This window comes from Arachis hypogaea, chromosome 14 (genome assembly GCF_003086295.3).
Source record: "Arachis hypogaea cultivar Tifrunner chromosome 14, arahy.Tifrunner.gnm2.J5K5, whole genome shotgun sequence".
NCBI classification, from domain to species: Eukaryota; Viridiplantae; Streptophyta; class Magnoliopsida; order Fabales; family Fabaceae; genus Arachis; species Arachis hypogaea.
This window is the reverse complement of record NC_092049.1, coordinates 93482379-93497578: the sequence shown is the minus strand read 5'-3', so window position 1 is coordinate 93497578 and position 15200 is coordinate 93482379. Positions and strand designations below refer to the sequence as shown.

Genomic DNA, 15200 nt, shown 5'->3' with positions numbered 1-15200 from the left:
ATACCTCAATATCATGCATAAACATTCAATGCATTTCATCATCTTACTAAACTTACCTTTCACGGCCTCTAACCTAAAATTTATCAACTCAACTCATAATTCATAAACACACAATCACCAACCAAAATCAAATCTAACAATGTATCAATTTCAACATATCAATTACGTCCAATTACACAATTCAAGCTTATTTCTAGAGGCATCTAACCTAGGATTTCATATCACATTACATGGTAGTTTAATGAAACTTAAACCGTTCCTCTAGAAAGCTAAGATCAAATTCTCAATTCTTGAATTTCACCAAATTAAAGCTCTAAATTCACCTTCACCAAACTCAAGCACCACCAATGATCAACTTAATGCCTCTATACCAATCTACACTATTTTCATATAACACAATACTCAATCTCTAGGACTTCATAAAACTTTATGAACACATGGAAATAGTAGCGAATCTTTACCCACTAAAATTGGTAATGAAACCTAACTAGAACTCAAACTAGAGCTCCCTTAAATACAAGAATTACCAAGTTTCATGAACACACAAGCCAAAAATATGATTCTCATGGAAAAATGAAACTACAGTTTGGTGAGGGAGATGCTTACCAAAATTTTGGTCACAAACGGTACGGCAATCGAAACCCTGGATCAAAATTTATGGAAGATTGAAGTTTGTGGAGTTAGGGCTTTGTGTTTTCTTCTCTCTTCTTTAACCGTGTATCTCTCAAAGAAATGGGGGAGAATGGTTTATTTTGTGCGCCCGTTGTGGTTTTTACCATTGGCCCTATCTCGGGTCAAAATCATTAAAATAATAGTTTGGATTTTTATTCTAAATATACAAACTTAAGCCAATACTGCCGACTAAAATACCAGTATGCATTTTTACGCATTTTTTCACAGAAAATTATATTTTTTCACTTGAAAAAATTCTCCAAATTCAAATATCATCGTTACAATTTTAAATTTCTAAGTTTTAATTTTTGACCCATCCGAGCGCGTTTAACTATTTTAATTTAATGATTAATTATCCAATTAATCCTTTTATAATTTTTATGGGTCTTACAATGGCAGTAGTGGCTTTCCGCTTCGCCTCTTCCTTCCCTCTCCTCTTTCCATTTTTCTCTTTCATCCGAGTGAATGATTGAAAAACAAATTGGGGTAAAATGTTTTAGCTACGAGTAAGTTGTGACACAGGAAAAGAGCTATAGATGAAGAATTGAAGAGGATGAGACTCACCAATGGTAGTTTAGAAATTTTATTTAATTATTTAGAGTTTGAATAATTTTACTTGCAAAATCTAATTTTTTATGCGTATAAATGATAATTTCCATCTTTTACAGATAGATATGTCAATGTTTTCAACTTTCATGAGTATAGATGATAATTAGTCTAATAATAATAATAAATAGTTAAATCTAATACGAAATTATTAATAATGAAAATCTCACGTGTCTTAAAAGAGAAAGCTTGAGAGTTACATTGATTATGGTGCTCTCTGTGCAGAATTGTATCATATATGGATTATGGTGCTCTCTTCTGCATCAATATTGGATTATGAGGAAGTAATATTAGTTTCAATGTTTGTAATGTCTTCGCACAACTCCTCCACTTATTCTCTTTCATTACCAATAATGTGTTGTATTCTCTTCCTTATTTTAATTAATGTCCTTTTTATTTATTTTTCAATTTTTTTTATTAATTTTCAAATTTTAAATTTAACTATCATGCATCATATGTATTACTCTTACTTATTTATAATTACTTAATTTTATTGTTCACCGAAGCTTTTTAGTTGTTCATCCCGTTTCTTAATTTTTTCAATCCGTCGTCGTGATGGTGGTGCAGGGCATTGTGGCGCACCCTACAATTAAAATTTACTTTGTGATTATGCAATTTAGTGTCGATTGTTTAATTTGGACTTTGGAGTATTTGATTACCCCAACTCTTAGAAAGTATTGGAGTAACACGGTGTAGCTCACAGGGAGAGAGCACGCAATGGATTCTCAGCTATATTAGTGTTTGGTATATTCGAAAAGTTTCCCTTATACTCCTATAAATTTCTGAGTACATTCTTCTCTCTCAAATTCATGATTTTTTTTCTATTTTTGTAATTGGATTTATTTCATATTTAGAACTCTTTTTTGTTTATTTTGTTTTTGTTTTTGTCTCATGTTATATGAATTCATGTTTATAATTTTGAAGAAAAGTTGAGTTTTTAAGTTCTCAAATATGTCATTAAATTGTTTTTGAGAAGGAAAATAGGTGGGTGGATGAGAGTGTCTTTTCCAAGCATAACAATAAAAAAGTTTGTTGGCTTTATCATTTTACAAACTTTCTTCTTCAGCTATATCTTTTTAATATATTTTATTTTTAAATAATTTTGGCTAAATTTGATCAGATCAGTGAACTATTATTATTGATTTTTTGAATTTCGAATTTCTGATCAATTATGCTATTCATAATTTTTCAGGATCTTGAGAAAAGGATTCCGAAGGAAGTAAAAAGGAGACTGTGCTTAATGTCCAAAGTTACTATTTATAGCTGACATCTTCAGCTCTTTGGATGAGGTTTGGGTTACTATTTTGCTTAGTAATTTAGAGAGAATAATTAGTATTGATCTTGTATTATAAGGATAGTCGCTATTTGTGAATTAGCTCTCTTCTGGAGATATTTTAAATTCGCTTATTTATATTTTAAATTATTTCTGTTATAAGAGAAGTTAGTCTTAAATCTTTAAATTTAATTCTTGGTTTTGATTTTACAGAAAGCAATGAATGAATAGATTAACTTTTTATTAAAATACTATGAATTTGATATATGTGCATATTAGCATATTTATGTAGTAAATGTTGAAAAAATCACTTTATGATAATTGTAGACAAACACTCATTGAATGTTTCATAATTTTAGTCATGTATTCATTACAATAGGTATGTGTTCATGTATTATTTGTTGCAATTTGTTTATGTAAATCATCAATTAATCATACATTCCAGCTATATTTTTTGATGAGTTACAATGTATTATTATACAGTGGAATGTTTGAATTTTCATTTTTGCCGTCTTTTTTTCTTTTTTACGTTTGATATTCAAATCTATTGTATTATTTTGGAAATTGATTTGTCCAACTCGTACACATAAATACTTAAAGACTACGTGTACGACTTAGGGTCAATTTGGATTAGCTTTTGAAAAAAAGTACTTAATTTTTTTCTTTTAAAAAAAATTATCAGACAAAAATTATTTCATATTTAGATAGGCTTTTAAAAAATGGTATTTAATTTTTTATCTTTTAAAAAAAATTTAATAGACAAAAATTATTTTACATTTAGATAGGCTTTTTAAAAAAATTTAAAGTATCAAAAATGTCTTTTACTTCTGCTTTTTTAAAAGCAAGGTATTGTTAATTTTTAGAAAAAATAAATAAGTCACTTTTTTTAATAAAAGTATTTTTTTTTAAAAAACGTATCCAAATATGTTTTAAATTAAATAAAAATAATTTATTTTTTAAGAAAAGTACTTTTTTACTCAAAAAAGTCAATCCAAATATTATCCAATAAAAATAAATGTTGAAGACTGTTTTATGTATTTTAAAACCTGAATGACTAAAGTGTTCAATTTTAAAAATTTTAAGAAACTAATTTGGTGAATTACTCTAAAATAATACGATACTATAAAATAACTATTTAAATTCATATCATTTTCAGTAATTTATTCAAAAATAATTTTGAACAATATAATCCAAATAACGAACTTATTTGAGTATTATTAACGGCTAGAAAAAGATATTTTTTCAAAGAAAAATATTTTATTTTTATTTTTTAGTATGTTTAACAAAATTTTAGTAATAAAAATTAAAAAAACGTTTTTAAAGCTACAATTTATATTTTTTATTTAAAAAATATTTTTAACAAATAAATAAGAAAAAATATATTTTTATATTATTGTATTCAAATATAATTATTAAATAAAAAAATATTTTTTTATGAGATATCCAAACATAAAATTACTTTTATTTTTCTAAAAGATCTCTTTAAAAAATCACTTGAAAAAATTTTTTTCATAGAAACTCATCCAAATAAGCACAATATTTAGTTTACTACAATTCATTTTAATATAAAAATTTTTAAACATAAATTATGTTAATACCAACTTACTTTTAATCAAAATAAAATTTGCAAAATCAATTTTATGTATCAATCCAAACACATACTATATCATAAGTTATTACGTTTCCAAGTTCTTGGGGGAGAGAGGGCGGGGGACGCATTTGCAATTGATGATATACTAAAACCAAACATTTACTTAAAAAAAAAAACAGGGGGGAAGGGATAAAACAGGAATAGAAGATAATGACTTTTGTTATTAACAATAACACAACTGGAGCAGGTATACCTTAATGTGGTATTTTCACGAGTGATTCACATGTTAGAAATTACATTCTCTCCCGGTATTTTCATTACATCAAGCTCCTTATCATATCCCATCCCATGGGTTTCATGAAGGAACTCCCAATAATGGTTTAACATGTGATCAGTGGGCGTTACTCGATCCCACTTTCCCGTACAAAATATAGCATAAGCATCAGCTGCGTACCTGATTGAAAGAGAACCAATATCAACAAAAGGGAAGAATAATGGGATGCACTACCTGAATAAACAAGATGTGCCCACTTACTTTCCAACCCCATGCAATTGAGTTACATGAGTCCAATTTCCATTCAAGTACTCCTCAGAAAAGCGCTGTAACATTCTTGACCTTTTCTTTTGGAGACCTAGGCTCTTTATTATTTCTTCTATTTTCTCTTGCTCAACTTGAGTGCAAGATTTTGCATCCGGACATAAATTGAACAGGTCCAATATAACCGGTCCTGCCTGCAATGTGCAAAATAATACATGATTACATCAACTTTTTACATGGTCCAATATGATTAAATGTAATTCTATATGGCAGTAAACATAATTTAGGAAAACAATTTTCAAAGACACCAGAACCACATCTAATACGCATCAGCTAAAGATTAAGCAGGCCTTATGAATGAAATGTTTGGACAAAGATACAAAGTGCATTACTTATTATAAATTATAGCTCTGGTGTACAGGAAATCAAGGATATTTGCTAAACAGAGTATTTAAAGCTTTAGCACATTATTACTAAGAAGATTTCGCCAAACTTTGAAACAAACTGAAGCCATATAATAAATTTGAGGAATAAGTACCGTTTTAGTCCCTAAGGTTTGGGGTTTGTTGTTTTTTTAATTCAAAATCGTCCTCAATGTTAAAATTATTTTTAAAATCATCCTTTTGACTATTTTACCATTACCTCACTAACCCTATCACCATCTCCATCACCCATTCTTTCTTCTTCTAATGTTCTTCTCACTCACATACATTCAGAAATCAGAAGAAAAGAAAAGAAGAGAGAAGAAGAGAGCGTGAATGAGAAGAGGAGGAGGAGGAGGAGGAGGAGGATGAGGAGGAGGAGGAGGAAGAAGAAGAGTGGAGGAGAAGGGACGGTGCCGGTGGAATTGATTGTCGCCGTTGCCATTGACGCAGCAATCAGAGAGAGAGAGCAAGAGCAGCGGCGGCTGTGGTTCTAGATTTCCTCTTCTTCCCTTTTCAACAGTAATTTTGGAGAACCAGAGCAACGACCATGATGATTTCAGCAGCAGTGGTTTCCTCTTCTTCCCTTTTTCGACAGCGATTTCGGAGAACCAGCAACGACCACGACGATTTCAGCAGCAGTGGTAACGGCGATTTCAGCAGCTCTTTCTAGTGACCCAACCAGTGGCAGTGGCAGCGGATTCCATCACCGCCACTGCCCAACTCTCCATTTCTCCTTCTTCTTCTTCTTCTTCGTCCTCCGTCACTCTCTCTCTCTTGTCTCTCTCTCTACTAATTTTTTCTTTCTTTCTTTCTTTCAAAAAAAAATGACTGCTGTGTTGTTGTTGTTGTTGTTAAATTTAAAAGATTAGGTTGCAATAGATTATGTTGTTCTTGAATTTGGATGTTGTGCTGTTGTTGATAATGGATGAAATAGATAGATGTTTGAATTTGAATGCTATATTGTTGCTGTGTTCTTGAATTTGAGTGCTGGTATGTGGTGGAGTAAAGGGGCGTTGGTATTGGTGATGGTAAGGGTGGTAGTAGATGATCAGATTGGAGTTAGAACAAAGAAGAGGGCATTTTTGTCTGAAAATTGTTAAAAGGATGATTTTAATTCGAAATGCAACATTGAAGACGATTTTGAATTAGAATTTGAATTAGAAAAAAGATTAAAGACGATTTTGATTTTGACCCCAAACTTTAGGGACCAAAACAATACATATCCCTAAATTTGATATATTTACAATAATATATCATGGAGACAAAGTATTTCTCTTGTAATAGGCATAAGATTCCAAAGCTGGAGCATATCACTAATGTTGACAAAAAAGGAGAAAGAACTAAGAGTACAATTAATTACATCAGCATTAATAAGAACTAAAACCATTAAGTCATCCTTAGATGTCCATTGGAAGAGACAATTCTACCACTTAGCACAAGAACTGGAGAGAATAAAACAGCAACTGGTTATATCTCATTTCAATCTCATATTGAATACAGCATTCTTTTCCAAGAATTAATGGGTAATATACCTAAATAAACAGTTTGGAAAGCCAAAAACAAAAACTATTCCATCTATTTTCTAGAACCCACACATTAACCGAGTGCATGAACAAAAAGGACAAATGAATAAATATGCCAGTAATGTTCGTAGTTATTATTTAAAAACTTCTTTTGGTGATCTATGCTCACTAGTTTATGATTTAATCTCATCTGTGTGATAAGAACCTAGTATCAGATGAAGAAGAAAATGGAAGCATCTGTGTGTTTGTATTACTCTAGAATAAAAAGTTGCTAGGTATTAAAGAGTTCCAATTCGAAATCTAAGATATTCCCCCTCAATATCTCTCCCCTTACCTATACAGTCATCCACCTTCCCTTGAAAGCTAAACATTCTCTCTCCAGTTAGTTACAATACCCATCCCAACTTACACTTAATTACAATTAAGGCCCCTTTGACACCAGTCCACTTACTTCTCTTTCTAACAGGTTCCTAACAGTAAAATACTCTCAAATGGGAGAACATTAGTTGCAACTTGCAAATGGGAATTACTACCAATACTAATATTTGGGGTCCGAACATGATGCCAACACTTTGGTGGACACATCAGATTAAAAGATAGACACATACAAAGTCCTCTCCCTTCCAAATTGAGTGATAGACACATACAAAGATAGTCCTCTCTTTTCCAAATTGAGTGACATATTTAAGTTTCTCTTTTACGGACTAAAGAGAGAACTTCCATCATGATGAATGTCTGCATTAAACACCCAAATGAAGACAGAGTTAATTTGGAAGAAAAGAGAGTTGTGGGCGAAAACAGAGAGGAACCAGCTGTTGCGACAAATAGGACAGCTGTAAAAGTTAATGGGAAGAGCATGGATGAGGGGTGAATTTGGTTATAGGGGAGAGAATCGACAATGTATTTAAGAGAGGACTCTAAGAGAGTGGAAGCCATTCTAATGCTACCTTGTTCTCTATTTGTCTGCATTTCTTACTTACATTAATACACTCACATAAAATGGAATGGTACCGCCATGAAACCTTCCAGCTCCTCTGTTCCTTCATTCTCTCTTCTACTCTCTTCTCTAATACTTAAATCTTATACACTCTGATTCTCATGTTCTGCTACTTCTATCTAGTCTGTTTGCTGTGGTATCAGGTTCTTACAGTCTGAAAGAAGAGAGAGGGAGAGAAACCACTTTGAAATCCACCTCTACTCAAGAACTCAAGACAATCGCACCTTATGTTCTTCCCATCTGGGTATAGATATTGCAACTTTCAAGCTCCTGTATTTAATGTTTTCACTTAAGACTGTTTACATGTTTATAAACATACTTTTTAGTATCTCTCAAAAGAATATCTACTTCTCTTAGCTCTAATAGTTAGGCCCAAATTTATACCGCCCTTAAAGCATAGCAACAAATGGCATGGCTAAAAACCACTGCAAGGAGTATGTGATTGAAAAACAGACTTCTTCCTACATATATATTCTTGCTATTATGAAAAAGCGCAATAGCTCGATTTATGCCAAGGAATCTTTTTTTTTTTTTTTTTTTTGTGTAAAGAATATTCATTAGGATGAGGAGAAGGATGATACAAAATTGGGAATAAGAGTTTCCCTATACAAAAGCCAAGCAAAGCAACCAAAAAAATATCTCAACATGTTTGAGAGGGAAGTTCCCCTATGAAGATCATAAGCTTCACACCAAATATATGCCAAGGAAAATATTTATACATTCACAAACAATAGGGACTAATTAGGGAAGTAATAATGCAAAGAATCAGAGCCTCCACCTGGTATTATATAAGTAGAAAATTATAAGAATGTACCTGTCCACCAGTAGTACGGTTCAAAAGCATGCATATAACCAACACCCTCCAAGGATCATAAGCATGAGGTTCTTGAAGGAGATTGAAGGGCGAACGTGGTGGTTTCCATGTATTATCAGGAGTTCTTTTTTTGTATGCCTCATCCTTCTTCTCTTCAGCTGAAAGTTGCTTATTAATTATGTTACACTTTTTCCGCCCTTTCTTAGCCTTGTCAACTTGTTCACATCCTACTAACCACTGGTTCTGAAAGTAAGGGGAAACCTTTATATCTGCATCTTGCAATGCTTTTGGTCTTTTACTTTTTCTCTTCTTGGGGAGAATTTTAACTGTTCCAACTTCATTTTTACTTTCTTGTAGTCCAGCCTCAAATAAGTTTCCAGAAGCAGCAGTTAAGGCAACAGAACCCAGATGGCTTTCATGTTTGCCCCGTTGTTTATGCTTCCTCATGTTATGAGTTTCCTGCGATATATCATCCATTATGTTTTGAGAGGTATGTAAAGCAATAACTTCAGACTTGCCTTCATCATTCAAGGTTTTAACATTATTCTTCTTCCCACTAGCATTATGAAAATATGGGGAGACATATCTAACAGCACCATTGACTAAAATTTTCCTAACCTTGGGTACTTTCTTCTTATAATTGATATTACTAATTTCGATCTTATTTCCATTCTCTTGCAGCTTATCTGCAATGGTTTTCTTCTTCTCTTTGGATTTAATCTTTCCATTTAGATCCTCCAGCAGCATATCTTTGGGGAAGCTTCCACCAGAACCTGACAAAGCAATAAATCCAATCTCACCACTATAACATGATTCATCATCAGCCTTCCACTCATTGCCACTTTGAAAGAAAGGGGAAACCTTTCTAGTATGAGCATGCTGAAACATAGTGTGCTTCTTAGAAGGTTTCTTCACTTTGGGTTTGATCCTTTTTGCAATATGTTCATTGTCTTCTATAATGACTCCACAAGCACCTGAAGCAACAGAATCAAATTTACCTTCGTGGTCAAGTGATTCTACACTAACAGTCTTCTTCTCATTGTATTTAAGAAAGTAAGGAGAAACCTTCCGGATCTCATCCTGTTCAACATCAGTTCGCTGATTCACAGCCTTTCTCCTCTTCCTAGATTTAATTGCAACCCCATCTTTATTTGAACAAGGGAAAACAGGTATAACAGCATCATGGGCTATAATTTCCTGATCAAACATTTTCGTCTTTGGTGAAACACCACTTGTTTCAGCAGCGCTTCTGTTCTCATGCAGCTTATCTGCGGTGCCTGTTTGCTTCTTTTTGGATTTAATCTTTCCATTCTGAGTCAAATTAGCTTCAAGGAAGCACCCATTGGTGTATATTAAAGAAACAGATCTAGTCTCACAGTCATGCCAATGTGATTTGGAATCAAGCTTCTCACTGTTAATTTGAAAGAAAGGGGACACCCTTTGAATTTGATGCTCCTCCACAGGCTCATGCTTCTTCGATTTGATCATGCTATTTACAAGTATATCTTCATTATCACCCAAATTGTCTTGTAAGATGTCTCCATGGGTACCCACTGAAGGGACAAGCTGAAAATCATGTTTCTTGTCAGCCACTTCCTCATAAACTGTTTTCTTCATATTATTATTCTGAAAGTATGGAGAAACCCTTCGAACCTCAGAATGCTCCTTGGAAATTTCTTCATACTTGGGCTTTCTCCTCCCTTTGGGCCTAACTGCAATGTTTGCAACATCTTTTCCACTTTCTCGCTGTTCATTTTCAGGGAAGTCTCTAGAAGTTGCAGTCAGAGCAACAGAATCATCACAACTTTCAAATCCCAGTTGTTTAATCTTCTTCCCACCATCATTATGAAAGTATGGGGAGACGTATCTAAAAGTAGCAAGTGGTCTTGCTTTCTTAGCATCGGCCTCTTCAGCATCATTCCCACTATCTTGCATCTTCCCGTCACCAGCTCTCTTCCTTTTTTTCTTCTCAAATTTAACATTTCCAGCTTCAAATTCACTTCCAATCTCCTGTAGCGGCTTATCCTTAAGGAAGCTTATACCCGAATCTGGCAATGCAATGGATCCAACCTCAGTGTCATAATCTATTAAATCAGCATCAACATTCTCATTATTGCTTTGAAAGAGAGGAAGAACCATGCTATCTTCCACCAACGCATTCTTCTTAGTGGATCTCTTCCGGTTGGCTTTTCTGCTTCCTGTTGCAACTTCCTCTCCATACTTTGGAATTGCACTTATCCATGTGGCTGATTCAAACTCTCTTTTGGGTTTGGTCTCTCCAGTTCCAATTTCATTGCCACTCCTTTGGATGTAATCTTCAACTGGTGTCGTCACCTTGGAATCCACTACTCTCTTCTTCCAATTGGACTTCACCTCACTAATCACATCTTCTTTCTGTTTCGGGGCAGGCAATGCAAGAATGTATCCATGCTCCATTCTCTAGCAATGAAAAAAGCAATTATTATTATTTAATGAGCTATGCCACATGGCCAGCAAATATTATCATTTTTTGCCAGTACTTAACCAGTAATAATTTGCACCTATATTGACAGGAGTTTCGCACACAAAAAGCATAAAATTTGCACTATATTTATCAGAGTTTGCCTACATGAACTAATACCGTTTGCACCCACATTTTTCTGAGGTTGAACACATGAATTAGTAAAATTTATTTGTTAAAAATAATTTAATGTTTGTGGTGGTCAAGTGATAGCCAAAATTCTAAAAATTGCTGCCTCCAAGAATTTTTCTTTTTCAATATGTTTTTGTCATTACTTAAAAAAAAAAAAGCCAAATCTTCGTGTATTTTTTTATCATTACTAAACTCGCCCGGACACGGCGTTTGCGAACCCCAGTAATTCTTATTAAACTAATTAAGTCCCTATTTGTAATCAATGTAAGTCAAGGAATTGAAATCAGAGTTGGTAATGGAACTGAGCTCTAACCTCAAAATTGTAATACATACCTTCATCAACAACGACAAGCCCTACACTCAAGTGGTCGCTTCCCTCCCTTTACGCTGCAGGCACGTGACAGAATAAGCGGCGAGTGTGACGCATGTTGAAAAAGAGGGGAAGAGGCAGATATGAAGAAGGAGAACAAAAACGATGATCAAAGCCAGAAAGCCAGAAAGCAGTTCTTGACTATACCAAGCTCTTTCTTTTCTTTTAGGAGAAAGCTAAATCGCTTTAATTTTTTTTGAGAAAAAACCTAAAGGCTTAATTTTATTTTTATGAAATTGATTAATTATTTTATTAATATTTTTATATTAATAAAATAAGTCTACATAATATGTTAAATTATTAATTTATTTACTAAAAATTAATTAAGATTGGTAAAATTTTTTTGTTGGATATCTCGTTATTTTTAAAAGATAATTGTCAATATCGTTTATTTTTTATATTTTTTTACTTTTTTTAAATAGATTAACTAAATTTATGATGTAAAACTAAAAAATATTAGTAATTTTTAAATTATTTTTACCTACAAAAATTAAATAGAGGATATATTAATAATTAACGTGTCACATAAATATGTTTTAAAAAGAGATTATTAACATAAGGATTAATCAATCCCACGAAATTAAATATCAAGGGCGAAAAAGAATATTTTTTTGTCGAAGGCTTCGAAATCATTCGAAAAAATGATCATGGACCAGAATAGGTATTCATCCTAATTTTTTCATCAGCACCAAATAAAATATTTCAACGTGAAAGAATTTTAGGATTTTTTATCTATAACAATATAGAATAGCAAAATAATTTTGATGTCCAAAATTTTTCCAATTTTGTCTTTCGTAATAATTTTTTTCACTATATCTCACTTATTCTACGTTAAGAAACTTTCACTGTATCTTCTTTTTTATCACATACATTCATTTTCAACGAACTTTTATACTTCCACTCCCTCATCTTCTCTCTTACGTCATACATTCTCGTTCATGAAACTTCTATAATTATATCTTTTCTACTTTAGTATCTCTCATCTCACATTACTGTTACTACAGCATAAAAAAACTTTCTTATTCTTTTATTCATCTTCTCTTCTTCTCATTTCACATAAATATAATGTAAAACCTATTTTTATTTGCTTTCCGTTGTTAAACAAAAATATAAAACTATGCTTATATGAATGTTTTGGTTAATTACAGTGACAAGTATATCAATGAAAGATTCACACAGAAGTCGCCAACTGATTTCGCAAGACTATGCTAGGCGACAAAGACAAAACATGAGCGAAGAATAGAGGCAGCAACCTGGCCACAAGACGTGCAAGTTACCGAGAGAGTATTAGACTAAAAAAGTAAGTTGATACATCAAGTGGTCTAACTAATATGACAATCTCATTAGAAAATGTCACAAATATACCCAGAACGCCGATCATCAACATTTTGTGTCAAGTACTCTGATTAACTTAATGTACTTAGTACCTATCATTTATTTATCTATAATAATTTATCTAATTTAATGTACTCTTAATTTTTCAAAATACATCATTTTTATGCCAAGAATAAATTTTAGGTTAAGTACAATTTTGGTCTCTAAGGTATAGGCCGAAATTTTTTTGTTTCCAACTTTTTTTTTAAACGTTTCTAAGGTTTAACTTAGTTTTAAAATCATCTATTTTACCAAAATTTTAATTTTTATTACCAAATTATCTCTAACCAAACAAATTATAAATAAAAAAATGGAAAAAAGAAAAAAAAGAGAAAGGAGAGGAGAAAGGGGATCGCGAGGGGAGGGAAGAAGAAGGAGGAGGGAAAGGGAAGAAAAAGGAAGAAAAGGAAGACAGGGAAAGGGGGGACGGCGCCAGTGAGGTTTGGAGCCACTGTCACCATCGGAAATTAAAACCAAAGGAAGAAAGAGCTCGCGAGAAAGAGAGGAGACGCGAACTTTGCCGGCACACCTTGCCGTCGTCGAAGAACTCGTAAAGAAAGAGAAAAAATGCACGGCCATTCGTTTGGTACTGCAAGCCTGAACCAAACAGTGTTTGGGCCAAAGCAGTTGATAGCACCTTTGGTTTCTATACGTCATGTGCAATCAATACTCTAGTAATTTCAACCTCCAATTTCGTTTTTATGGGACTTTGCTTCTATAGAATTTGGCTTATTGCTACAAAACACAAAGGCTCAAAGGTTTTCCTTGCGTTCTAATTGGTATAATTATGTTCTCGCATTGTTGGTTTATTATTGTGATATTCCGTCTCTGTTGAGATTGTTGACTGAAATTTCAGCATTTAACTTAAATGGTGAAACTGAATTTCCTCCTTTTGAGGTGGGTTTCTTGTTAATATATGCTCTAGGTTGCTTTGCTTCAAATTTTCAAAATTTATGAGTGAAAAAGGGAAAGATATTTTTTTTATTTTTGAATTTTCAATGATGAAAGAGAAAAACATGAAAAAGACTCAATGCATGAAAGTTATGGATCAAAACAATGAATGCATGCAAGAATGCTATGAATGTCAAGATGAATACCAAGAACACTTTGAAGATCATGATGAACATCAAGAACATATTTTTGAAAAATTTTCAATGCAAAGAAAACATGCAAGACACCAAACTTAGAAATCTTTCATGTTCAGACACTATGAATGCAAAAATGCACATGAAAAACAAGAAAAGACACAAAACAAGAAAACATCAAGATCAAACAAGAAGACTGGTCAGGAACAACTTGAAGATCATGAAGAACACTATGAATGCATGAATTTTTCGAAAAATGCATAAAATTTTTAGAAAAAAATGCAATTGACACCAAACTTAAAAATTGACTCAAGACTCAAACAAGAAACACAAAATATTTTTTATTTTTATGATTTTATAAATTTTTTTGGATTTTTCAAAAATTAATTTGAAAAAGAAAAATAAGGATTCGAAAAATTTTAAGAAGAATTCCAGGAATCTTTCAATATTAGCCCAAAGCTCCAATCAAAGGGTTGGACATGGCTTAATAACCAGTCAGCTTTAGGATATAAATCAGGCATGCAACAGCTGATATTCAAATTAACTTGCCTCTATGCTGATGGTTGGAAGCCCCTATCCAAAAGAATTAGACATGGCTTTGCAGCCAGCTAGGCTTCACATGCTTCATGAAACTCTAGAATTCATTCTTAAAAATTCTGAAGAAAATATATATATATATATATATATATATATATATATATATATATATTTGAAAATATTTTTTTTGGGAAAAACGAAAAAGAGGAAAGTATTTTTGAAAAAATTTTGAACACTTTTTGAAAATAAAATAAGAAGAAAATTACCCAATCTGAGCAACAAGATGAACCGTCAGTTGTCCAAACTCGAACAATCCCGGCAACGGCGCCAAAAACTTGGTAATGCGAAATTGTTACTCTGAGGTTGTAAAATTTGTTGTTCGTTCTCTCCCTGGCAATGGCGCCAATAACTGGTGCACAATACCATGGTCCAAGCATAACTTCACAACTTCGCACAACTAACCAGCAAGTGCACTGGGTCGTCCAAGTAATAAAACCTTACGTGAGTAAGGGTCGATCCCACGGAGATTGTTGGTATGAAGCAAGCTATGGTCACCTTGTAAATCTCAGTCAGGCGGATATCAAATGGTTATGGAGTTTTCGAATTATAATAAATAAATAGAAAATAAAGATAGAAATACTTATGTAATTCATTGGTGAGAATTTCAGATAAGCGTATAGAGATGCCTTCGTTCTTCTGAACTTCTGCTTTCCTGCTGTCTTCATCCAATCAGTCCAACTCCTTTCCATGGCAAGCTTTCTGT

General features: G+C 32.7%; 1 protein-coding gene across 4 annotated transcripts; it reads right to left on the bottom strand.

Moving 5' to 3' along the window:
• Positions 1-4345: 4345 nt before the first annotated feature.
• On the bottom strand, positions 4346-11671 carry LOC112743511 (uncharacterized). Of its 4 annotated transcripts, none has more exons than XM_072214304.1 (5): positions 11405-11659; positions 9058-10878; positions 8440-8898; positions 4678-4874; positions 4346-4596 (listed from the first exon to the last, which is right to left on the bottom strand). In XM_072214304.1, exons 1-5 carry the CDS (start codon positions 11408-11410, stop codon positions 4422-4424), a joined length of 2658 nt encoding a protein of 885 aa, XP_072070405.1. In that variant the 5' UTR covers positions 11411-11659; the 3' UTR covers positions 4346-4421. The 4 variants fall into 4 exon arrangements, with proteins under 4 accessions (XP_072070405.1, XP_025648531.2, XP_025648530.1 ...); XM_025792746.3 differs by having other exon boundaries at positions 11385-11642; XM_025792745.3 differs by having other exon boundaries at positions 8440-10878; positions 11405-11671.
• Between the last annotated feature and the right edge of the window lie 3529 nt (positions 11672-15200).